Source organism: Alternaria triticimaculans (assembly GCF_023758025.1).
Source record: "Alternaria triticimaculans strain BMP 0046 chromosome Unknown scaffold_1, whole genome shotgun sequence".
Taxonomy (NCBI): domain Eukaryota; kingdom Fungi; phylum Ascomycota; class Dothideomycetes; order Pleosporales; family Pleosporaceae; genus Alternaria; species Alternaria triticimaculans.
The window spans coordinates 3,252,919-3,278,012 of record NW_026055958.1 but is presented as its reverse complement, the minus strand read 5'-3'; the positions used below and the strand labels follow the sequence as shown (position 1 = coordinate 3,278,012).

The following is a 25,094-nucleotide window of genomic DNA, read 5'->3' as shown; positions in this document are numbered from 1 at the left end:
CAGTCAATATAAAACTAGTAGCAAATCTAGACAACTCACCCGCTACCGCGGAGCTAAAGGGAGGAGCTAGGATCTCGCGGCTGCGAACGTCACCACAACGCTTCGATCTAAAACTCGCTAATACGTCATAGATGTCCCTTCCATCGAGCAAAAGCCCCTAACGAAAAGAATCGCAACAACAAATAAAAGCAATCGGCCGCCATGGATTTCCCAAGGATAGCAAGCTTTTCCAAGGACGACTTGTGGACGGTAAACTCACTCGACAGCGCTAGTGCTGTGTCTGTCCTTCCCAACTCGCCATGTCGCAATTAATCAATCGCATCCGCTTACCACGCGCTTTTCGCCCTCCAGCCCAAATCAACGCAGAAGAAGGCACGAATGGACACCCAGAAACGAATCGCGGGAAGACGGCGCCCAAGGAAGCGGAGAATGGCAACGGGAAACAGGAACAGTCTGAGATGCAACCTGTGGGGTTCTGGCATCCCGACCTGCGACAAGTACGCAACCGCGCATTCGTAAAATGGATCATCACGACGGCTTTCCTCATGGCATTCATCCTCTGTGTGCTATCGCTGTACTGGGCCGTGTTCTTCAAGGTCGAGAACAGGCTGAGCCATTTGCTGGTGTATGTCGTGGATATGGATGGAGCGGCGCCTTATGACAACACGGGAAACGCGCCCTTCGTTGGACCGACCATCACGCAATTAGTACAACAACAGCTGAGCAGCGGTCAGCCGACGCTGGGATGGGGTGTTCGTCCCGGTTCAGATTTCAACAACGATCCATTAGAAGTCCGACAGGCTGTCTACAACTGGGATGCCTGGGCTGCTATTGTCATCAACCCCAACGCGAGCGCGCTGTTGTACTCTGCTATCGCCAACGGGAACACGAGTTACGACCCTCTGGGAGCATGCCAATTGATCTACCAGGACGCACGAGATGACACGAACTGGTTCGACTTCATGTTCCCCATTATCAGCCAGTTCATGACGCAGGCCCAGAGTATGGTCGGACAGCAATGGGCACAGATGGCTTTGCAGAGGGCGAGCGACCCGGCAGTACTATCAAACATTCAGAACGTACCCCAGGCCATCAACCCGGCGATTGGCTTCTCTGAGTTCAACCTGCGACCTTTCTATCCGTACACTGGAATCCCCGCCGTATCCATCGGACTCATCTGTAAGACGCATTATAGCCCCCACATTGGCTGTTGCTAACAAAATTCGCAGATCTCATCATCATATCCTTCTTCAGCTTCTCATTCTACATGCCCATCCACATGCAATACCTCAAGCCCGAAAACCACCCGCCTCTCAAGTTTAAGCAACTCATCGTCTGGCGATGGTGTGCTACGATATGCGCCTACTTTATGCTTTCACTTGCCTACTCCTTCGTATCCATGGCTTTTCAAATCAACTTCTGGCATACCAACTCCATCACCAGCGAAACGCAGGTGACAAATATGATGGAAGGCAATCCGGTAGCGTATGGAAGTGGCACGTTCGTCGTGTACTGGATGCTCAACTTCTGCGGTATGATTGCGCTAGGACTGGCGTGTGAGAATGTGGCCATGATTGTGGGTATGCCGTGGATGGGATTATTTTTGATCTTCTGGGTCATTAGCAATGTTTCCACTGCGTTTTATGATATCGAGATCGCGCCTGGATTTTATAGATGGGGATACGCCTGGCCGCTTCATTCAAGTAAGTCATATTCAACGCCGCAGCTCGATACCATCAATTGCTAACAACAATTGCGCAGTCGTGGAGGGAAGTCGCTCCATACTGTTCGATTTGCACTCAAGAATAGGACTGGACTTCGGTATTCTGCTTGCCTGGGGAGCAGTCAACACGCTGTTCTTTCCGTTCTGCTGCTGGTTTATGCGTAAGTTTCTTCTGCATATTGAGGCTTCTTCATACTGACATTGCATAGGATGGAAAACACAACACAACATCCATGAATATTGGCCTCTCGACTAGATGGAAGGACATTTATCTTTCCCAGGCAACTACGGGTCATTTGTTCGCAATTGTCACCATAGATCATAATGTATACATCATAATACTCATACTCATGTTCGCTTCATTTTCCAATGTGCAACTCATTCCCATCACATGGCATCAATGTTGTAATATGACAAATGTATAACAATGATATTGCGGTATAACGAGGGTATCGGATCTTAATAATCATAGCGCTAGCCGGACCAACTCCACGCTGCTCGGGTGTCGTATAGTATTCGTAATTCATAACTCGTCATGTACTTCTCTGTAAACGTGCCACCTCAACTGCAGCATCTGTCATAGGTTCATAGACACCTTCCTCGCTCGGACCGCCTGTAAGAATGCTCCATAGCTCCAGGTCAGATCGTTGGCTCCCCTCATGTAGCCCGTCACGCGGTCGAACTGCTCACTCATGCTTCCCTCAGCATCGACGTGCGTCTTGATGACCTCGAGGAACTGGTCGCCAGTGGTGTGCAAGCGCTCAATGACAGAGTGGAAGAGCGCGTCGGAGTCACCGTAGGTACCAACATCGACGAAGAGGGAAGAAGTTGCAAGAAGGGCTTCAAAGAATGGTAGACCGGTGTCAGAGATGGTCAGGTTACCGGCGACAGAGATGTGTGCTGCGGTGCGGTAGAGGACCTCAGCGGCAGACGACGTGCACAAGAACCAGGGATTGCCACCACGGTTAGAGGTGCCGTATCCGTCGTAAACATCCTCGGGGTATCGACCAAGGCCAGTGCCTTCAAAATAATCTTCTTCCATGTCGTCACCCTTGTCCTCGTCGTATGGGCGGCTATTGATTGGGAAACGATCGCGTTGGTCGCGAGTCAGAGCCAGAAGCGACATGAGCATCTCATCAGACCATGGTGGATATACAACATCACTTTCGGAATCCCCTGCGGGTAGAGCGTGGAGCGAGCCAAGGAGCAACCCACAGTCCAATCCGCTGCGCTGGCTGGACAGTGTCTCAACAAGATGGCCTTTCTGGGCATCCCAGAACTTGCCGAGGAAAGCCTCGATGTACCCAGCTTGCTCCTCGTACCAGGCCGCTGCACCCATGTCTCCGAATGTCCTTGCAAGGTCGGTGCCTTCCCTCAAGCTTCTTGCGCTGACCATCAGATTGAAGAAGTGCAAACCCTCAACTTCTTCCCAAAGATCGAAGCTCGACTGGTTCCAGAAGTGACTGACGTACTCCAGGTCGGCCTTTATGACACTACGTGGAGGCATCTCCACGGCATAGTATGGTCGGAAGAAGTCTTCAGCTGACTCTGAGCTCCAAAGCAGAGGATGTGAGGCATTGTATTCTCGTAGATAGTGCATGAGAGTCAACGCGCGCAGGGCCGGGCCATCCCGCTGAGGTCGTCCCCATGAGCCAGTAAACGGTGCTCCGTCTACGTGAAACTTAGGCTCACCAAGCCCAGAGAGATCGTCAAAGGTACCGGAAGGGTTTGAGGTATGCTGGATATCGCTCGAGAGGGAGGTATACGCGTCGAGGATGGTAGAGAGTGCGGACCCGCGAGAAGAGGACGGTTCGTCGGCGTAGACATCTACGAGGGTGTTCATAGTGATCGCAGCATCGCGAATCCCTGGTTCAAATACGTTAGTAGACGCTCAGTAGTAGGCATAGGTTGGTGTCGCTCACATTGAAACCAATAGTCTGGTTCGTCGCGACTCGGACTCGCAATGACCGTACCATCCGCTACGCCCTTGCCTTGGATATTACTGCCACCGGGTGCGACATTTGCCAGGAGTTTGCCCAGAGCTATGCGCTCTTCCTTCTCGATCCACGCATCGAACGTGTCTTGCAGTGGTTGTTGCTGTGTTTGTGTTCGACTGGCGCCAACGAAAGTACTCAGCGGAGGGAGACGCGGTATCGAGAAGGCATAGGCGTGGTGGAGGAAGCCTGCAAGGAGGACTACGCGAGGAAGCATGGCAGCTGACTGTCGGATTGGCTGGGTAGGGCCGATGGACTACGACACTGGAAGAAGTGTAGTGTAATTAGCAGTTCATAACTAGCGCACAGCGGAGCAGAAAACAAAATGAGGAAGCAGTAAAGAGATCTCGTGGAGCCTAGGTGTTAGTAGTCGATCAAAGAGACACAAGAGCCGCCCATGGCCCCCGAGGCCCCAGGCGTCCATGCTTTGCGCTTCGGCGGTCATCCCTTTCATCGGCCATGATTCTCGATCACGATGATGACGGTAAGTCGCGTGCCAGGACTAGCGGAGTGCGTGGACGAGTAGGAGGCGGTGGACGGGGTCGCGCGGGCGGTCAATTGTCTTGTTTGACATGGCGGGTGATGTGTAAAATGCCACGCGAGCCGACGCCAACAACGTCACGCGACCCACTTCCGCGGATCTGGGGTAAGCATGCAAGGCACCTTCTGGCTGGGCGTGCGACACGAAAACATGCCGAGGTCTGCGCATAGTCGCACATGAAATTTGGTTTTGAACACAATAATGAAATGATGCCGACAGGTGATACAGTGTCATTCAAAGACTGTTTTGTCATTTCGTTGGCTCGAGGCATGGTACTTCTCCTTGTCTAGATCATGCCGAGGTACTACCTAGGTACAGACTGCTCATCATCCAAACTAGCTGAAGCGCGTCAGCTCTGGCCGATGTCTGTCGGCCATCGGGGAGAAATCGTAAGAAAACACCATGATATGAGATGTCCATAGCCCATATCGAGAACTCCAGATGAATTCCGACGTTCTCCGAGGTCCGGACGCATGAGGGGTCCAGTCGGCTACTTGCATGTAGCCGCAATGCACGTCGGTTGTTCCCGACACCTCTGAGCTCATCAAAGTATCATCAGTACACTCAAATTGTGAAAAGACGGTAGAGTTATCCTGCGACGTTGAATTCTTTTTCCTTTTCGCGATTGGGACCTGGCTCGCGATCGTTCCGACGGTTCTTTCCCGGGAGTATTGCGGTCTATGACGTTCAATTGACAGCTCCGACACTTCCCATCCAGTATGCTATCACAGCAAGCGCGAGTGTTGCGCAACGTTCGGACGGCGCGAAAACCTGGCCAACAGATACCCTGTGCTACTTTTTCGGCCTCTTCACGATACAGCAACTACGATGACACCATTCAGAATCTCAAGATCGGATCACACACTCGCGTTATATTTCAAGGATTCACCGGCAAGCAAGCTACGGCAAACGCGAAAGAGTCAATAGCATGGGGAACCAATGTTGTCGGCGGCGTAAAGCCGAATGGTTCAGGCGAGCATCTTGGACTGCCTGTCCTGCCATCTGTGAGGGCTGCAATGGAACAGCTGAAGCCTGATGCGACCGGAATCTATGTGGCAGCTCACCAAGCCACTGCTGCAATTGAAGAGGCGATTGAAGCCGAGGTGCCGCTCATCGTTGCAGTCGCTGAGCATATTCCGTTGCATGATATGATGAGGATACATTCCATGCTACAGTCGCAGTCCAAGTCGCGGCTTGTGGGTGCCAACGCTCCAGGAATAATCTCCGCGATTGGAAGATGCAGGATTGGATTCCAACCACTTCCCACGTTCTCTCCCGGACACATCGGCATTGTGGCAAAATCTGGAACTCTCTCATACGAAACCGTCGGATCTCTGACAAGGGTTGGTGTTGGACAAAGTCTTTGTATCGCAGTAGGGGGTGATGTGGTGGCTGGGACCAACTTCGTTGACGCGTTGAAAGTTTTCGAGGGTGATGAGGATACAGAGGCTATCATCATCGTTGGTGAGCTAGGCGGTACAACAGAAGAGGAGGCAGCGGACTGGATCAAAGATTACAGAAAGCGTGTTAGGAACCCGAAACCCATCGCTGCTGTCATTGGAGGCTTTGAAGCTCCACCCGGTAAGGTTATGGGACATGCAGGAGCCTGGGTTGGTCTAGGAGAGGGAACTGCAGCTTCAAAGTACAAAGCGCTGGAGGATGCCGGTGTGACTATGGTAGATCACCCTGCCAAATTTGGCGGTGTGATGAAAGACATTCTTGCCAAGTCCGGTCGCAACGTGCGAAAGACTGTATGTTGAAAGTGACGGGAGACTTAAGAAATGGACACTAACATCGACCAGGAGCAATCAGCAGCTCAACAGCGTCGTTCGTACCACACTTCAAGCTTTACACGGCGGCCTATCATTTCCACCAGACCATCGATCCCACTCCAGCAAAGACGCTCTCTCCACCTTACCAAGGACCAGTCTACGAACCTTCTCGCGACATACAAAATCGACCTGACAACACCACCAGAGGGCTCGCCTTCGACACATTACCTAGGCATTTCCCCACACCGCTCAGCACGCAGTCCCTCAATCATAGCATCACCCACCGCAAACCCTGCCAAACTGAACCAACGCGTCCGCCGTTTTCCTTTCGACTACCGTTCAGGCCCCAGTAAAGAAGTCATCCAATCCGCCATTGCACACATGCAACTGGACGCTGCCCCACCAATGGCCAAAGCCCAAACTGTTGAACTAATCAACAATCTATGGAAATTGTACAAAGAGAAAGAAGCAATCGACGCCCACGTCAAAGTCGCTCTATCTGTCGAAAGTGACGAGATACTCATTTACGAACCGTACTTGTTCTTCGACGACGCGGCCTTCAAATCCGGCAAAAGACAGGCTGATCTCCATGCTCTCCGTGACCAAGAGTCTGTTTCAGCAACAGATCGAGAAGCTGAAGAAGCTGGGATCGTATACATACCGCTGGGGTCTCCTGAATTTCCGCCGGGGACTAGTCAGGCGGGGACGCAGACGCCGCCGTCTTCTACAACAGAAGAGGGCCCGCGGAATTTGATTGGTACTTTGGTGAATGGCGCTGGACTGGCACTCAATACTATTGATACGCTGTCTCTGCGGCTTTCACAGCCACCTTATTCGACTTCTGCTGCTAACTTCCTCGACACGGGCGGGAAAGCGACGTCTGCAACGATCAAGACGTCCTTCAAGCTCATTCTGTCCGATCCCAGGGTATCGGTTGTGTTTGTAAATATCTTTGGAGGACTGACGTTGTGCGATATGATTGCCGAGGGTATCATCATGGCGTTCAAGGAAATCGGGGTGGAGAAACCAGTGGTTGTCAGACTGAGAGGGACGAACGAGGGGAAAGGGCAAAAGGTACTGGAAGAAGCCAAACTGCCAATCCATGCATTCGACGATTTTGAAGAGGCAGTCAAGAAAGTTGGCGAACTAGCCAATGCGAGCGGAACAAAGTGAGGACTAGCTTCATAGACACACAGATATATTTACATTGGCAACAGTGAAAATAGGGGGGGATATCAGATTAAAATACTCTACTGTTGACCACCCGGACAACCCAGTCTCCGCATTCACACAAGAACGAATGTGTTGCCGCTCCCGCCACTGAGAACAAGTCCCTGAAAAGTTCCTTTTTCTTTCCAAAAGGGAGCCAGCCACCGTTTGTCCTTTCGTGCAATAGCGTACAAGCCTCCTCCCTGTACGCCTGTAAAAAAAGATGAGAGAAAATTTGGGTGGTGGTGGTATCTGCGAACAAATCGAAATGAAGTAAAGCACGTTGGAACTCAAGCGCGGGGGGCGAGCCTCCAAATACCCAAAACATGCGCGAGACCGTAGGGTTCAAGGAAATGGTGGTGGGCTTATGCAAGGTATTGGAAGGCGGTGCTAGGTATCGTTAGTTGTGCTCAGATTGGAATGTGTTGAGTGGAGACATACCCTATGATTGCCATGACACCCATGCCGACAAGTGCTCTCCGTGTGACCTTCTCCTTGGTCAACTTCTGCTCGGTGGTGTAAGCAACCTTTGCAAGTTTGCTCATACGCTCGGCGGCGAGATCTTCCGCCTCCAAAACGTCCTCAATGCCACGCTTTGTCGACTTGGTGACATTGGCCGACGAGTCGCCTTCTAGCCGTTGTGCTTCTGCGACCATGCGCTTGGCCTCCTCGATCATGGCGGTAGGATCTTCTGGCTCGGGAAGCGCAGCATGGCTGTGAGGGACATCGACGGTGACGTTGGTGCTGGTCTTCTCAGTGTCGCCGTTTGTCTCCACGGTCTGCTCGACTTCGATATGAACTGTGCCCTCCTTGACGTCTGGCTCGGTCTTGGGCTCAGATACTGCCTCCTTCTCCTTCACATCGCCATCGACAGATGATGCGACTGACTCAGAAGGTGTGGTACCGTTCGCAATGATTGCTTGCAGAGCGCTCGATGGGGTAACGGCCTCGTCAGCCTTGGTAAGGTCAGGCTTCATGGCGCTTCTTGTGGCTCGCGACTTTCGTGGAGTCGCAAACTTTCGGCTGCTGGGAGTTGCGCCTCGGCTAGGTGATACAGATCGAGCCGAGCGGGCGCGAGTTGTGCGAAGACCGGGTGCGGGGAGAGTGACGGGTGTGGCGTTTGCGACGTCAAACTTTGGTGGCATCTGGATATGCGTGTTTGATTTGTCCTTGTTGCCCTTTTCGATCGGCGCGGGGTCTAGAAGTGCCTCAATCCAATGGCGCATAGAATATTCATCAGACAGCGCGAGAGCTAGAGGGACCCTTAGTTAGCGCGAGCTTTCGAGAACAGGTGAAGGTAAGTTACTCACCCTCTTCAGGCGCAATCCATACGCTTCCAGCAACCTCTTCGGCGCCTGCAGAGGGGAACGTCTTTTGGTACTTGCGCTCCATATCCTCCTCTACGACCGAAGCCCAAGGGAATGCAGCCTTGAACATGCCTGTCGCACTAATGTAGCCATCGCTGCTGCGTCGCTGTTTGTCGTGTTAGTCGCATCCTGAGCGAAATCTTGCGGCTTCTTTTTTCATAACGCGTACCATCAGAAAGTAAGATTCGGGGAAAGCCGAGGTCTTGTTCAATGTGAAGATGCCGGATCCTGTCAAGTCCTTGGGCAGCGGAACCCTCAGATGCGCGTAATCAAACGTGCCCATGTTCTCCGGCTTGGTCGCATTGGTAAGACCGCTGACGCCGGGCTTTACGCCGAGGTTTGTCTGTCCTAGTCGGCGCCTCTCGATGAGAATCTCAACTGCGCGCAATGATTAGATGACTGGTCGCAATGACGCGATGCGCAACGTATACGTACTGGCTGTGGATTCGGTGGGCTCGAGAAGAGGATTCTTCCTCTCGGGCAGGTTGCGGTGGGAGACCATTTTGGAGGTGTTGCCGGTAGGTCTTGAAGTTTGGCCTGATGTGCGCGTAGTAATATAACGCGTGTTGGCGATGAACGGAGCGCGCAGCGCAAAGGTGGTTGCGTGAAGATTTGACGGTTCCGTCCACGTATGACGCGCGCAATCGTCAGTAACAATGTACTGCCGGACCGAGTCGCGCGACGAGTGAAGACAGCTGGGTGTCGAATCGAGACGGGATGGCGACGTGGGCGAGGGCGTGGTGAAAGCGCGCGATCGACGTGATGAAAGGTGGTGCGATGCGACGGAGGCGGACAGGAAGGAGCGATGGGTGCTATCCCTGTGCACTAGCGCTCCCAGAACGAAGACCCCCAGCCACCCCGGACAGGTCTGCGCGAACGCAAAAGTTTCGCGGCAACCCTTTCTAGTGTATTTGCAATGCTAGTAGTGCTTACCGATTGGCCGTGCCGATATTGTCATGGCATAGCAGGCCCGAAGAAGCGTCGCCTGTCTTTCCACGGGCTCAATGGGGAAAGCGCTCAAAGTCACGCGTTTCCGCTCTTCTCTCGTGACGCGTTGCTCTGGACAGCACTGGGCATCTCCCTTCCACCGCCAAACACGGCGACCAATGCTCCCACTCGGTCTATGCAGCCTCAATTGATGCGGTTTAGAGAGAATGTCGGCGGCTAGGATGGCTAATCGCACTCGTGATCATTGGTCGCGCGCGGCAATACATGTTCACAACTAATTGAGGCGCTCAAAGTGACGGTATGCTCAAATCGCAAACCAGCGACAAAGACGATTTTTGTTCCACATCGGTTCTTTGCCCGGGCATCACCTGGTACCATTCCTTTAGAATTATATCTCCGGGACGGGATGCATACGCTACCAGCGATGGCGCTAACCACGTCACGAAGCTCAAGCTCAAGCTCGAGAGCTTACCGACAAGTTGTCAGTCTGGTAGAAGCTCGCGACACGACCCTGCAGATACCGGTGGCCTGTTCCAAAAAGAACAAGAGAGGGGTCTGGTCCATGCTCGACCATGAGACAGTTCGTACGTCAAGAATCTTCTCTGCCTGAGGACAGGACCATGGCGGACATGGTCGTGTTGCAGCAAGAGTCTGGACAGCTGCGGCATATCTGAAGGGTCCCGCAAGCACCAGGAACGCAGCCAATCAGACGCGCCGACGTACTGGAGCGGTGAATGTGCCCCGCTAACCGCGAGGCTCAACACGAGGCCGCGCCCCTCATTCCTACAATTGACCCTTTGACTTCTCCACAACATTTCTTTTGTTGCCTTGCCCTAAACACCCACCCTCACCTCCACAGTACGCACCGATACAGCCATGGCTGACCACGCAGACGACCTCCACGCCGAGGCGACCGAGGGCTTCAAGGTTGGCGAGAAGAAGACGATTGACGAGTACCAGCAGCTGGGTAGGTTCCACAACTTCTCCGGGGAGCTAGTTACCTGCACACATGGCTAACACGCGCGGCGACAGACCAGAACGACGAGTCGCTCCAGAAGTGGAAAGCGTCCCTTGGTCTTGGACAAGGCAAGGACATCTCCGACCCCAACGATCCTCGCCGATGCATCATCCTCTCTCTCGCTCTCGAAGTCGAAGGCCGCGATGATATCGTCATCGACCTGCGCGCACCCGGCGCTGTCGAGGCTCTTGAGAAAAAGCCCTTCTCCATCAAGGAAGGTGCTCGGTTCCGCATGAAGGCACAGTTCAAGGTGCAACACGATATCTTGTCTGGTCTCAAGTACCTCCAGAAGGTCTCACGCATGGGTGTCAGCGAGAAGCTTCAGGAGATGATGGTGAGCATATTCGCCATAGAGGAGCATATGAGCAAACACTAACAGCCATGACAGGGCTCATACGGTCCCAGCACTGAGGAGAAGCCATACTACGAGAAGAAGTGTATGTACACGCCCATGTTGTCTCCCACAACCCACTAATGCCTATTCTAGTCGAACCTGAAACTGCCCCCTCCGGTATGCTCGGCCGTGGCCACTACACTGCCGTCTCCAAGTTCGTCGACGATGACAACCACACCCATCTTCAATTCAAGTGGTCATTCGACATCAAGAAGGACTGGTAGTTTGCGATCGCACGCGTTTGGCTGATGGGGACATTCATGTATCGATGTAGCGGAAGGTGTCATTTTCTTTCGATTGGAAGCGATGGATATCCAGGGCAGCTTAAGCTCCCACGAAGTAACGAAGCGACGGCCGACCATCTAGATGGACCCAACAAGTCCGGCTGGATGGCGCAAAGGCGAATTGAACAGCAGAAACGTTTCACAACTGGTCACTGCAATGTGTTGTCTTTCATCCTTGGTCTGCGTATGTTTGTTGCTCCTCGATGTTGTAGGAGCGAAACCACCTGGCAGCTATCGTCTTCGCCTTGACCGTACGGCCTGCCCACGCTCGGTCGCCGCTTCCAGATCCGATTTTCCGAGCCGAGATACTCAGGATGGAGATGTCCTGTTCCCATGGATCTGTCATGCGTGCTTCCGCGGAGGCCTCTTGGGCATCATTCTCCATGTCTGTGTCGTCACTATCGGGCTCCTCCTGACGCTCGCGCCTACCCTCGCACTCAGCAATATGGAGCGTTACCCCTGGCTTAAGCGCGACTTCTGCCGCCGCCGAGAAGCATCTGGACAGGCCTTGGGCTGAGAAGGAAGATGTTGAGGTATGCAAAGCGATGGGATTCACCAAGACGACTCTTTCCTCGTCCTCGGCATCGGCAGCGACACTGGTTCCAGCCCGACCATATGCGGTCAAGTAGGCTAACAAGGCCTGCACAGACGCGCAGAATGTAACTTTGACATGCCGTGTCGTGAGTAAGTTTTGAAGGGTTGGCGCAACCAACTGCTCCAGACCATCCGCGTCATGTTCACCTTGATTGCGCAGTGATGTTGCAAGATCTTGGAGGAAGCTATCCCGACTCGAGCAAATGATGAGTAGTGTTGGACATGTCTCTGACTGCGTGGTGAAAAGATAGCGAAGCAAGGCCGGGAGGGTTAGCGGGTAGAGCACTGTTGGCGCGGGCGTTGGCGACATGACAGAACGGCTGCTTGTGGAAAGTTTGTCGGCTGTCATGTGTCGGCGCAGGTTGTCATCGGTATACTTATTCGGGGAGCACAGCTTGGGCTGGACGTGACAGGCGTGGAGGTGCCAATCGGCGGCAATACCCGCGCCCCGGGCCACCCCACTACGTCGGTTGGCCATCCATCAGAACACCCAGGGCATGCACGCCGCGACTTTCAATCACGATCACCAGGCCCAGAACCTGCTCCCTGCCTTGCCTGACTCTGCATAGTCGGCCTCCCGTTTGTGCGCAGAGACGAAGCGCGCACGCTCCGGACCGAAGCGCTGTCCCAGGCGCACGTCGCGGTCATGGAGTCCATCAGTCGCATATCGAGCTTGCTGGAGACAGGTATGGCGCCTTTCACATTTTTCATACAGATATGCTGCCCGTTTCTGCTCCCCGATCTGGGCTGCAGGCTTTTTGACCATGTAATTGCTTGGTGCCACCGTCATGCATCCCTCGAACTTCGCTCACTGGTCTCTCTCTGCAGCTCGCGACCTCACCCTCGAAGCCGCCCGCGATGCCAGCAATGTCCGCCGAGCGCCGACAAAAGAACTGCCCTCGGGCCAGCTCAAGAAGCTCCTTGACAGCAGATCAGAGCGCGATGTGCTCGAAGGACTGCGCAGAGTCGTCACTGTAAGGAGCCCCGCCACGGTCTCGAGACCAGCCCATTGGACGCTATGGGACGTGTAGTAACTGACTACAGCGCATCTAGATGTCCTACCGACAGCCGCCTTCGCAAACGTTGCCCTTCTTCTCCCACGTGATCAAGAACGTCGCATCCCCCTCGCTCCAGGTTAAGAAGCTCGTCTACATCTACCTCCTCCAACATGCCGAACACGAACCCGACACCGCGCTCCTCTCCATCAATACGATACAGAAGTCGCTCACGGACACGAACCCTCAGCTTCGCGCTCTCGCCTTGCGCGTCATGTCGAGCATAAGGGTGCCTGTCATTAGCCAGATTGTGAGCTTGGGCATAAAGCGCGGTTCTGGAGACATGTCAGCATATGTCAGGAGGGCAGCAGCTCTGGCAATACCAAAGTGCTACAGGCTGGATCCGAACACCGAGCCGCAGCTGCTGGAATATCTTTCGACATTACTGGGCGACAAGCAGTACTTCGTGACGGGCGCAGCTGTATCGTCTTTCTTGGAGCTATGTCCGGAGCGTCTGGATCTTATACATCCGCACTACCGCTCATTGGTACGAAAACTAGTTGATATGGACGAGTGGGGTCAGCTGGCTACACTGCGGCTCATGATGATATATGCAAGGAAGTGCTTCCCGCGCCGGACGAGGAAGGTCAAGAAGGCAGCTGGGGTCACGACAAATAGCAAGCCTGCGCAGTCGACGAAAGGCTTCTACGATTCAGAAAGCGATTCAGAAGAAGAGGAAAAGGAACAAGAACAGGACATGGAAGAGATTGCTGTGCTGGATCCGGACCTCGAACTGCTGCTGAAAGGCTGTCAGTCACTTTTGCAGTCTCGGAACGCGGCTGTAGTGATAGCGGTGGCAAGGACGTACTTGTATCTCGGTACCCCAGAGTACCTGACTCAGGCAATTGGCCCGCTGATATCCCTCTTGAGATCTGCGGGAGACATTCAGCACATCGCACTGTACAATATCGTGCAAGTCTGCCTGACGCACCCGGAGCCATTCGTCAAGTACTACACACATTTCTTGGTGCGATCAACCGACGCGCCACATATCTGGCAGCTCAAACTGGAACTGCTTACTCTGATATTCCCTCATGCACCTCTGAGACTACAGAGCCTAATCTTGGCTGAGTTGAGCCATTTCTCCCACTCTGGAAGCTTGGATCCAGCATTGGTCAAAGAGTCAGTGCGCGCAATCGGCCGCTGCTCGCAGAGCCCTGCAACAAGCCCACAGACTTCCGCAAGATGTCTGAAGCTGTTGCTAAAGCACATAGGATCGGCCGATACTCATCTGGTAGCCGAATCGCTGGAAGTCATCCGACATCTGATCCAACGAAACCCGAACGCTCACCGAACAACTGTGGTCCGGTTAGCGAAACACCTCGATGCAGCAACGAGCCCCCAGGCACGAGCAAGCATCATATGGCTGGTCGGAGAGTTTGCAGGGATCGATCCAGAAAACAACATCGCCGCTGATGTTTTACGCATCCTTGTCAAAGGCTTCGCGGACGAGGCCGAACCAGCAAAGCTCCAAATCGTATTATTGGCAGCGAAGGTCTATGTGCATCATTTAACTGCAAACCCGCCTCCAGAGCCGAAAGTGGAAGAGCCCAAACCGAGTCCGTCGCTCATGGATGATTTCCAGGAAGACCAAGGCGGCTTTAGGGACGAGCATCTTGAGTCCACCCCACAGAATGCGGAGCCTGAAGAGGAGAAGCCACACATTATTGAAGCCCTATACAACTACGTGCTCCTGCTCGTGAGGTACGACACCTCGTACGATCTCCGCGACCGCGCTCGCGTGTACAAAGCGCTTCTGGCGACACCAACATCGACACAACTCGCGTCGCTCTTACTTCTTGCGCCGAAACCAGTGCCACATATACCCAGCCCGAGTGAAACAAGAAAGGGCTACGTGCTCGGCAGCGCCAGTCTCGTCATCGGCGACGAAGGCGGTGTAGGTGGTTTACGAGGCTACGAAGACCTGCCCCGTTGGGTCAAAGAAGGTGACGAACCGGATCCAGCTCTACGCGACGAGGTCGTCTCAAACTCTTCTTCGACATACGTATCGGCATACGAGACCGCGAAGAACATGTCAGCGGCGGAAAGATTAGACGCTGCAGCAGGTGGTAGTAGCAGGATGACGCCAGACAGCATGTTGAGCCCACGAAGTCTGAACGGTATGGGTGGAGATTCTAGTATGGGTGGTGCAAGTAAAGTACCGCAGAAAGAGAAGACGCTCGACGACTGGCTGGCCGAGGAAGAAGAGGAGAGCAGCAGTGAAGAGGAAACAGACGAAGAGGAAGAGACAGAGGAGGAGAGCGAATACGAAACAGACAGTGAAGAGGAGACTGATGACGACGAAAGAGGGAACCTCATCAAGTAAATGTGGAGGTACCAAGCGAATGATCACCTTCATGCCTGCTTGACAGTTTACACATTATTCCAGGCCTTGTAGCCAGTCGCTACCAAGTATGAAGATGGCTGTGAACCAAACATTCTATCAATAGGCGTGTGCAACAGAACAGGTAGTGACGGTTTTCCCGCCTGGATTTGTAGCATCTTGCCAGAGCCGTGCCTCATCATCAACACCACTGTGTTTAGTCGTTGCTGTCATCTCAGATGCATCATCTCGCAGTCGCAGTTCAAATGCCTCCTTGACGTGGTGTCGGCTATGTGAATCCGGTGGTGCTAGTTCGTTGCTTTTACAGCCAGCGTCATCCCGGCTGTTGCTGCGGAAGCGGGAACTCAAGAAGCTAGGGAGGTAGCGCGCGAAGAACGGCCTCAGAGCGGGAGCGCATGCGCAAACTATGCCAGCATTGACTTCGGCAAAACACCACTGGAATTGTTCGACCGCCTCCCACGTGTAATCGGCAGAGACCATGAGAGGATTCAACAGGGTCGTTCGACGAATTGCGACGGCACAGACGCTACGAGTAAGGTCAGTCCGATCTTGTTCGACAACTGAGATGACTTACAATCCACCGGTCGCGAAAATAGCGCATACAGTGATCTTTTGTCTCCGCGGCATCTGTAGTCGTGCTACAATGGGTATCGGAAGTATCAATGTCAAGACATCAATTATAATGTTCAGGACGGAGAGCGCCATGTACTTGGTCAGCTGATCAAGACATGTAGCCCCGGGTACAAGTCTAAGATCCCATGTCGCAGCTATCGGTCTGCAGCCGAAGATACTGACGAGATCGTAGACCGTGGCGTAGATTACAACCACCGCCACGAGGATCCAAACTAGTGTGCGGAACCATACTTGTGGCGAAAGGCGTAGATAGAACAGCAGTATCGAAAGTTTTGAGAATGCGATGCTGGTAGCGTAGAGGGTCGTGCCGACCAGTGTCCACTGCGCGTTTCGTTAGTGTCGCAGCCGGAATGTTGCAACGAGTGTACCTGCCTTTTGGAAAGAAACCAAGTACTCGTCTGTTTTGACTTCCCACATATGGTAGCCCAGACCGGACTTCATATCTGTGTCATACTTAGTCACGCAAGGTGCAGTAGTAGCTATGGAACATACGCGGAAAATTGCACCCTAGTAGCGCAAGGCTGCAAATCATCGCACATACTACTATATCTAAGCACAGAAAGTTTAGCAAGATTGCCTTTCCTTAATACATGGACCATTGGAGAGACTCACAATCGTTGAGGCGAATACCCAGTTTGGTAACATATGCTCGTGTGAAGAGCTGCAGTATCACCGCCACTAGAGCAACAATGGTCGTCGAGACTCCAACAGCGGCCAATTCTCGATGAAGGTTCGGAGGGTTGACGACATGTCTGATTTGACCAGGCGGTGGTGCCACCATGTAGACTGACGTTGCACTCATCCTCGCTAATCTAGAAAGCGCGTGCAGGTTAAGATACGCAGGGTAACAGTCGAGGAGAGGCGCATGCTTATAACCTCCGAATTGGTCTGTCCAATCACAAAACCTACCTGCGCCTCATCATCGCATGGGACCGCTGGAGTGGTTGTGAACGTCAACAAGTCTAGGTGCTGGCATTTCCATTTCCCATCGCTCATTTCCGGTAGGTATCTGCAGGGCCACTTCGCATCCATGCAAGCGATGAGACCATCCTAGCTCCCATCCAGCATCGCCCATTCATTCAACAATGTCAGCGACGTCATCCGCCTCCAGGTTGGTATGGGAGAAAGACAACATAGCTTCACATTGCTCCACGGTTGGGCATTGTACGAACTGTCTGTGATAAAGGTGGACAACTACCCGACGAACGAGTCTTGAAAGACATTTATTTGAATGAGAGGATCGTGCGATTGACTCTCTCTGGAGCTGGTAGCCGGCAAATGGATCGCGCTAGTCCCGGGGGTTTCCCCAATAAGCAGCGGCACACAACTCCGCGCCCCACTGAAGGATCTAGTGCGGGAGCTTTAAACGGGTCGTAGTATCCCATGTTGGAAACTGGGCTAGGAGTTCGGCATCTGAACATGCGGCGCGGTTGTGCTGGCGGCTCGTGGCTCGCAGCCATGAAAGAGGGTTTGCATATGGCTGTTGACTCGTGAGATATATGAGCGGCACATCGCTGTCGCACTGATGATACCTGATATCTCTCATATTCTGGCCTATCGATATGAACGGCACGGCTAAGACCCTCCCATATGCTGTCAATACCCTCCCTTTCTTGGGGAGGGTTATCGCTGTTACTGGCGCCAGCCGTGGACTGGGCCTTGCTGTTAGCAAGTACTTGCTGATACGAGGTGCCACAGTATCTATGTGTGTAAGTGATGTTCCTATACTTAACATGTGTGAAACGTATGCTGACTTCGTACACCAAACTTCAGGCAACGTCGGTTGACAATCTGTCAAAAGCCACCAAAGAGATCGACGCTGAGCTTCCAGACGCCAAGGACCGGTACTGGACGTGCGTTGTAGATATCGCCAACCTAGACAGTGTTCGGTCTTGGATCGAGGAGACCGTAGCTAAATTTGGAAAGCTCGACGGTGCCGCAAACGTCGCTGGTGAGCTCAATTGGCCTTCGGGATGCTGGACGTATTTCTGATCGAGTCTTCTAGCCGTGGAGCAACGCGAGATCTTCCCTATAACCGATCTCGACCCAGAATATTTCGCTAGGCTGCTCAACGTGAACGTTGTTGGTACTTTCCACTGTTTGAAAGAAGAAATGAAGGTTATCAAGGACGGTGGCTCAATCGTCAATGTTGGAAGCATTGCGAGCCACTACGGAACGCCTGGCACGTCAGGTAAATACCGAGGTTTTCCAAATGCATACGAAACATACGCTGACTTCGCATCTCCACCTTTGAAGCATACGTCGCCGCCAAGCACGCGCTCATTGGTCTTACGAAAGTTGCAGCTTTTGAAGGGGCGTCGAGGCGAATCAGGGTCAACGCGCTGTGCCCGTAAGTGACTTGGATGTCTGAAGACGACCTGAGCTAATTGTAGGCAGCGGATGCTTTAACACAGAAATGATGACGAAGTAGGTTCTGTTCTGTACAGATTGGTCGTGACACATTCGCTGACTTCCGATACTTAGGCCTTTCAACTCAGCTGCTGGTGAATTCCATCTGAATAAAGACAACATTCCATGTATCTTGAACCGTGAGCTTCCAGAAACATGGGAGATAGCCGGATCGGTCGCTTTCCTGCTGGGCGATGAGGCTGCGCACGTTACAAAAGCGTCATGGTCTATTGATGGTGGATGGGTCGAGAGTAACTACAGCTCGGGCTGAGAATGTGAGTGGTATGAAGATCATGGAGTTTGGGGTCCGGTGTATTGATGCAGCGTGCGCGGCTATTGAGCTGTAGAAGTGCACATTGCAGTTTTCCCGAAGTTGCGCGGTCGCGGTCGCGTTCTCGGGTTTCGCGTCGTCATCGTGGCTCAAGCGCCAGCCGTAGTTAGCTCAATGCTTATCGCTATCATCCCCTGCCACCTCCATGGCTGCACCCTTCTTTCCGACGGGATACGGTCACGTGTATCTGCTCTGATGCTTCCAGCGTCTCCGTCGGAAAACACAGCAATGCGTCTTCGTGCGTATCGTTCCGTGGGATGGCGCCTGGGACTGCATACAAGACTGTCTATATAACCAGTCCCCAGCTACTCAGCAACATGGGGAACACAAGCAACGCCAAATATCATCTTTCCCATCGACCAGTACAGCTGCAGCGAGATAGACACTATCATGCCTCTTCCATATGCAGACGCCGACATTACGCAATTGCAGCGCGATGCGGACGACAATCTGCTCACATACGGGACCGCATTCCATCCTGAGATCATCACCTCCACCGACAGCATCAACGTGCAGACAGCATCGGGTCACCGAATGATGGACGTAAGTGGCTTCAAGCTCCGAAAGCCTTAAGTATACACCGTTAACTGTTGCATTTAGTTCACTTCAGGCCAGATGAGCACTCTGATTGGGCATGGCCATCCTGAGGTTGTGAAAGTGATCGCGGATCATGCGCAACATCTCGATCATCTTTTCAGTGGGATGATCAGTCCCCCAGTCATCAATCTTGCGAAACGATTAACTAGCGTTGCGCCGGCGGGGCTCGACAAAGCTTTCTTTCTCAGTACGGGCGGCGAAGCGAATGAAGCCGCAATTCGACTGGCCAAATTCTACACTGGCAAATGGGAGATCGTTGGTCTGGCTGCCTCATGGCATGGCATGACAGGCGGGTCGCTCGGTGCTCAGTATCACGCCGGACGGTCAGGCTACGGTCCCAACATGATTGGGGTAAGTGCATCTGCGTTAATTGCATGTGAGACATACACTGACCTCATGCGCCTACATTTAGAACCTAGCGCTGCCAACACCCAACTCCTATCGGTCGATATTCAGACACGCTGACGGTACTCACGATTGGAAGACTGAACTGGACTACGGCTTCGATCTTGTAGACAAACAGTCCTGCGGCTCGCTTGCGGCAGCTATCGTTGAGCCGATTCTATCAAGTGGTGGTATGCTAGAGCTTCCACCTGGATACTTGAAGGCCCTGAAGGAGCACTGCGTCGCTCGAGGCATGCTACTAATTGTGGATGAAGCTCAGACGGCACTCGGAAGAGCTGGCGATATGTTCGCGTTTACACATTACCCTGAGGATGAAGGCGTGGTACCGGATATTGTGACACTCAGCAAGACGCTTGGAAATGGCATACCGCTCAGTGCCGTCCTGACGTCGAACCCCATCGCCCAGCATGCCAAAGATAACGGCTTCTTGTTCTACACTACCCATATCAACGATCCACTTCCAGCTGCTGTGGGCGACAAGGTTCTCGAGATCGTCATGAGAGACGAGCTCTGCGCTCGTTCCAAGAGGCTCGGTTTCAAGCTCCAAGCAGGACTCAGGCAGTTGCAGTCACGCTACGGTTGCATTGGCGACGTTCGTGGTCGCGGTCTAATGGCTGGAATGGAGATTGTTGGCGACAGAAAGACAAAGGTCGGTGCCCCGGAAGTCGGGGCCGCAGTGTCAACAAAGATTGCAGAGATGGGCTTGTGGGCTCAGCTAGCCACGATGGCATCGTTTGGTGGAGTGTTCCGGATAGCGCCTCCGATCACGGTTACGGAGGAGCAGATCGATCTCGCCTTGTCAATCATTGAGGAAGCGCTTGCGACGACTCCAGGTACGATGCCACTCTACACTGATGTCGCCGCGCACTTGTAAGGTGGGCTAGTTTGTGTGATTGTGATTTGTTTTAGCGGGCTATGATGCTCAGGACCCATACCATGATTGAGCAAAGACTTTTAGTTCACAATCAGTCGTTATTTTCGCAACCCCCTTGAGAACTCCGACGCCAACACCTAAATCGCAACCGTAAAGTCATTCCTTCCGTAACTCCTGGTGAAAAGCCCACAATGTTTTGGTAGCTCAAGTTCTTCAACCGTAGAAAGACTCAAAGCCTTCCTGAAATATCCAGCTCTTGGTAGTTATCTCACTGTGCACTTCCTCCAATTTTGTCTCCGTGGCCGCCTTTGCAGCTTGTACTGCCTCCAGCCTTGCTTTTGCAACTAGGAGAGCCTTCTCATAAGTCGAAACCGCCATGACGGCCTCGTTGAATGTCATGGTGTGCGCATTCAACGTATCCTGGATCGCAGTCGCTTCCCTTTGCAGACTCTCAATTTTGATCTGTGCGAGGCGCTTGAAGCGGCTGCACTGAGAGAAGAGTTAATTTCAGTGGTTCCAGGTAATCACTATGCAACTTACTACCAGCTTCGCATCCTCTTCTCTGTCCTGCTCCTTCTCTCTCTTGGCATGGTCATCCGCAGACCTTTTTCTCTTAGACTCGCATGCGAAGATAGTTCCAGCTGACGCATGTCCGCAACTCCGCTCTGGATTCTTTTGACTGGTCATTTTCTTCGGGAATGGTCTTGCGGCAACGATGCCGTCTCGTTGCACCATGGTACTGACCGCACGTGTAGGATCATCCTCAGTTGCTTTCACCAGCACGACTGGCATATCCTCCCGCTTGACGAGTATGCCTTCAAAATCTTGGTCTTCGTCGTCTTCTTCTGATCCCGGTCGAGTCTGGACTTCTGTGGTTTGGACGCTTTTTGGAATGACGAGAAGTGGGCGCGTTGGCTTTTTCTCGAACCGAATCTGCCCATCGGCGATGCTCTTACACGCTCTCTGCAACGACTCCAATCCATCTTTTGTGAAGATGGTACGGTCGATAAGCTTTTGTTCGAGGAAATAGTATAAGACTAGGAAGCGTAGTGACGTGCGCCATTTGATGCTGCCAATGTTGTCCAGCTGGTTGAAAGGCTCAACGTACTTGACCTTTTGCAGCAGCAAAGTGTCGTTTCTTATATGTGCTCGATGCATCCCTATTGAGGTGCCATCGTGAAGATGCACGTTCACTAGGTTGAGAAGGCCACTCGCTGAAGGGCACACTCGAGCGTGTACACGCAGATGTTTGTGGTTGTTGTAATATCCAATCAGCAAGTTTCTCTCGCTCCCGGTTCGAATTACTAGGTGAAATTTAAGATTTGCTTTCAAGGCCTTGGGTAAGTAGCGAAAGTTTGTTCGCCAGTTTTCGTCTCTTGCAATCTCTTGGTGAATTTCTGCTAGCGTGTAGCGATCGGAAGACTTTGGGGAGTTTTCTGGGTTGTCCGTCATGGTGCGAGCCCTTGGGTTGTGTCTCGGAAAGGGACCAGGTGAGGTAGTTCAGGTTACAGTATGAACCGCGAAGTCGAGAGGATGCTGATGACTAGGTGAAGTAGTTTTGGGAAGGAACAGATAAATAAGAAGATCTAAGTAGGGCCTCTACTGTACCTGCCAGCTGTCATAGGCTTGGGAGAGGAGGTAAAGGTGAGCTGACCTGCAGACGTGGCTATGACGGGCGCTTCGACGCCTCCAGGGCCATCGAGTCATCATGAGCTCCATTAACCTCACCTGACCCGCAGTCTGGTCTCTCACATCTGATACCTACTGCGGTACATCGTCGCGGTAACTATCTTTTCCTCCTACACCGCGATAGCCAGACCATTTCGGGCCCCCGGGCCAACGAGGGTCCCGTGGTTTCTTGGCTTTGTTGTCTTCCCTACTTCTACGATCTTGCTCTTTCCTCAGACATTTTGGACACGGTATACCTTCGGGGTGCATTCGGTCATCGACCCTGTTGCATTGACGCTGTGGGGGGCGATGTTCGGCTCGTGGACATAACGTAAAAGGGTGTATAGGATGGAGCAACTTGTGCGGGCATGAGTATTGTATGTAGTGGCGAAGGCACATTGTCAAGTCTAATATTCAGGAAATGTATAGGAGAAAGCAAAGTTCGGTCTCGCGCATTGCTTTAGTATGTCGTGTGCGTGAAGAGTTGACACCAGTGATTGACAGCGACGTGAATTGGTATGTGGAATGGCAAAAGTTTGACATTTTCGTGCTAGCAAACCAGCGTAAGATAATATTTACAGTAAAGAAGTCGCCAGGGAAGTGAACGACCTTTGGCATCTTCACACCCTTGCACCATCACAGCATCTGCGTCACCGCCTCAGGAAGTTGAGTCTTTCCGTGATGGAAAGCTTACGGGCAGTTGACGGTGATGGAGGCTGAGCCAGTGGAGAAGTAACCCTCAGTGGCAACGATCTGGTAGTAGTGGCTACCAAGGGTCATGCCCTTGCTGGCCCAGGCGTCAAAGTGAGTCTTCATGTTGACAGATCCGCTGGAACGCTTGTTCTGGCGAACAGACCAGTACTGCTGAAAGGTCCTAGTTCCATCGATGGATGGCTGGTTGGTACGGGTCGACTGAGCGATCTTGTAGGAAGAGCCGTCGGCGGTCAGTGTACCCTTGTTCGAGGCTTGGGAAGATGGGTCGTAAGTTCTTTGTGATGTTAGTGTATGTCTCTCATGCAGTCCGTACAGGGACATTACTCACCCGAAGTTCTCAACGACGTAGTACTCGACGAGCGGGTTGCGAGTCCAGCCGTAGATGGCAAGGTAGGAGTTGCCGTTGGGGTTGTAGGTACCCGAGTAGGTGATGGTACTGATACATGGTCAGCAAAGGTCTCACATCAAGCATGCAGTCGCTTGGATTGACATACCGGGCAGATCCAGGGTTCCATCCCTTTCCACCGACGAAGTTGCCACCGCTTCCCCAGTTGACGCTGTAGCTTCCGCCAGCACCGTTGGTGTAGGTGACGCGGGAGCCACCATCAGTCCACCAAGAGTAGACTAGACACATGATCAGCTATGCTCAACATATTGCTTCATGATACGACTTACAGCAGCCGTTGTGAGTTCCCTCAGCGTTGGGAGTGCTCTGGCGGGCAACAAGGTCACTAGGCGAACGAGCAGCTACATCAGTGGCGGGAGCAGCGAAAACGCCAGTAGCCGCGATAGCAGCAGTGACGAGGGAGGTGAAAGAGACCATCTTGAATATGAGTTGCTTGTGGTAGGAAGCGAAGGAGATGTTTGATCGTGGTGGTGATCTACGAGGCGACTCAAGATGGCTTTATATGCCTTTGCTCCGCTACGCACCGCGGCTTGCTGGTTCAATGGGGTAGCCCCGGGTCTGCTGGCGGAACCAAGACAAACATTCTCGCCTTCACTACGGCCGTCCGTCTCTTAGCAGCTAGGATGTAGATCAAGTGCTGCGATAGGAGAAACACTACTATGCCGGGCTTGGCTTCTGGAAAGAAAGGCATGCGAAATGCCGGCGCAGCATCCGCTATGATTGGTCTGCAACTTGAAACAAACGGTTACGGGACAAGACCGGGCGGTTATTAACCTACATGTCAATATCTCCGTGGTGGAGTGGGCTTCGGGTCATGGCGGCGCTACGACTGTCCTGGCGAGCACCCATCCACGTGTGCTCCCAAGCTCTATGGCATGCATATGCCAAGCTCTCCGCCTTTACAATCTTCCTGCGGTTAAAGAACGTCTTGGCATGAACACCGAACAGTGGAGTTGTAAGTTGGTAATCTATGTGAAGCCGCGTGACACGTGTGGCGCTTCCAAGGCTAGAAGTGGCGGCAGAAGGCGCATCTCTTACACATTGTATGGTGATTGCTCGATACCCAAGAAGCTTAGCAGGCTATGCAGTACTTCAGGCATAGTTCGTGAGGTGTTGGCGATGTTACAGCAACAGATGAAGGACTGCGATATTTTCGTGGGGCGTCCAAGCGCGCCGCCAAGGGACGTTTGCCTGCATCTTGCTTGAGCCGCATACCGCTTGTCTCCTTCTCACCGTCACTGCGCTCGTTCTGGACCAGCATAATCAGCGAACATGTCGGCAGCAGGAATCCGCAATCATAGTTGCGAGATCGTAATGAGCTGTTCGACCCTTCAGCCCGCTGCACAAGATCACTGTCCCTGGTCCTTGAGATCTTGCGAATATGGATCGATCTCCTGACTTCATATATACGGCAGGCTTGCCGAACCACTCCCCTTGTTACCAAGAACGTCTAAATGAGTTCTTACATACCATCACATGAGGCTGTCATATCCGTAAAGGACGCATCACCACGTCCGCATCACCGCAGCCGCATCACCGCAGCCGCAATTCCCTCTTCACATGTACGCAGCGCCCCTTGCGTAATGCGAGGTGATCAGAACACGACATTTCCCCGTATCCCGGAGAATAGTAGCCAGTCCTGGGGATCCGGGGAACTTAACGCGCCAATCACGTTTTACCCGCCATATTGTGCGCCATCACGTACGGTAAATGTTTACATAGCCGTCTGTACCCCGGATTCTACAGTCTAGACACCGCATAGCGGGCTTGCTTGCCCAGACTCTTGGTACTGTATAAGATGTCTTGTCCCGGTG

General features: G+C 52.8%; 9 protein-coding genes across 9 annotated transcripts; 5 read left to right on the top strand and 4 right to left on the bottom strand.

The window, feature by feature from the left end:
- Positions 1-299: 299 nt before the first annotated feature.
- J4E78_001090 (uncharacterized protein) lies at positions 300-1,979 on the top strand (the record flags this gene model as incomplete). The annotated part of the gene is made up of 4 exons (XM_049361751.1): positions 300-1,179; positions 1,230-1,703; positions 1,762-1,884; positions 1,933-1,979. The coding sequence occupies 4 exons, from the start codon at positions 300-302 to the stop codon at positions 1,977-1,979; spliced, it is 1,524 nt and encodes a 507-aa protein (XP_049227034.1).
- Positions 1,980-2,300: 321 nt separating this feature from the next.
- On the bottom strand, positions 2,301-3,934 carry J4E78_001089 (uncharacterized protein; the record flags this gene model as incomplete). Its single annotated transcript, XM_049361750.1, has 2 exons — positions 2,301-3,589; positions 3,646-3,934. 2 exons carry the CDS (start codon positions 3,932-3,934, stop codon positions 2,301-2,303), a joined length of 1,578 nt encoding a protein of 525 aa, XP_049227033.1.
- A 3,670-nt stretch (positions 3,935-7,604) lies between these two features.
- J4E78_001088 (uncharacterized protein) lies at positions 7,605-9,108 on the bottom strand (the record flags this gene model as incomplete). The annotated part of the gene is made up of 5 exons (XM_049361749.1): positions 7,605-7,629; positions 7,681-8,491; positions 8,550-8,712; positions 8,776-8,984; positions 9,042-9,108. 5 exons carry the CDS (start codon positions 9,106-9,108, stop codon positions 7,605-7,607), a joined length of 1,275 nt encoding a protein of 424 aa, XP_049227032.1.
- A 1,322-nt stretch (positions 9,109-10,430) lies between these two features.
- Positions 10,431-11,190, top strand: J4E78_001087 (uncharacterized protein; the record flags this gene model as incomplete). The annotated part of the gene is made up of 4 exons (XM_049361748.1): positions 10,431-10,521; positions 10,587-10,906; positions 10,961-11,009; positions 11,060-11,190. 4 exons carry the CDS (start codon positions 10,431-10,433, stop codon positions 11,188-11,190), a joined length of 591 nt encoding a protein of 196 aa, XP_049227031.1.
- A 1,001-nt stretch (positions 11,191-12,191) lies between these two features.
- J4E78_001086 (uncharacterized protein) lies at positions 12,192-15,225 on the top strand (the record flags this gene model as incomplete). The annotated part of the gene is made up of 4 exons (XM_049361747.1): positions 12,192-12,195; positions 12,414-12,530; positions 12,673-12,818; positions 12,898-15,225. 4 exons carry the CDS (start codon positions 12,192-12,194, stop codon positions 15,223-15,225), a joined length of 2,595 nt encoding a protein of 864 aa, XP_049227030.1.
- Positions 15,226-17,579: 2,354 nt separating this feature from the next.
- On the top strand, positions 17,580-18,556 carry J4E78_001085 (uncharacterized protein; the record flags this gene model as incomplete). Its single annotated transcript, XM_049361746.1, has 6 exons — positions 17,580-17,585; positions 17,650-17,827; positions 17,882-18,067; positions 18,133-18,226; positions 18,274-18,303; positions 18,361-18,556. 6 exons carry the CDS (start codon positions 17,580-17,582, stop codon positions 18,554-18,556), a joined length of 690 nt encoding a protein of 229 aa, XP_049227029.1.
- A 450-nt stretch (positions 18,557-19,006) lies between these two features.
- J4E78_001084 (uncharacterized protein) lies at positions 19,007-20,492 on the top strand (the record flags this gene model as incomplete). The annotated part of the gene is made up of 3 exons (XM_049361745.1): positions 19,007-19,159; positions 19,217-19,564; positions 19,626-20,492. The coding sequence occupies 3 exons, from the start codon at positions 19,007-19,009 to the stop codon at positions 20,490-20,492; spliced, it is 1,368 nt and encodes a 455-aa protein (XP_049227028.1).
- Positions 20,493-20,705: 213 nt separating this feature from the next.
- On the bottom strand, positions 20,706-21,650 carry J4E78_001083 (uncharacterized protein; the record flags this gene model as incomplete). Its single annotated transcript, XM_049361744.1, has 2 exons — positions 20,706-20,981; positions 21,033-21,650. 2 exons carry the CDS (start codon positions 21,648-21,650, stop codon positions 20,706-20,708), a joined length of 894 nt encoding a protein of 297 aa, XP_049227027.1.
- Positions 21,651-22,850: 1,200 nt separating this feature from the next.
- XYL1_1 (NAD(P)H-dependent D-xylose reductase (XR)) lies at positions 22,851-23,697 on the bottom strand (the record flags this gene model as incomplete). The annotated part of the gene is made up of 4 exons (XM_049361743.1): positions 22,851-23,148; positions 23,203-23,310; positions 23,369-23,498; positions 23,550-23,697. 4 exons carry the CDS (start codon positions 23,695-23,697, stop codon positions 22,851-22,853), a joined length of 684 nt encoding a protein of 227 aa, XP_049227026.1.
- Between the last annotated feature and the right edge of the window lie 1,397 nt (positions 23,698-25,094).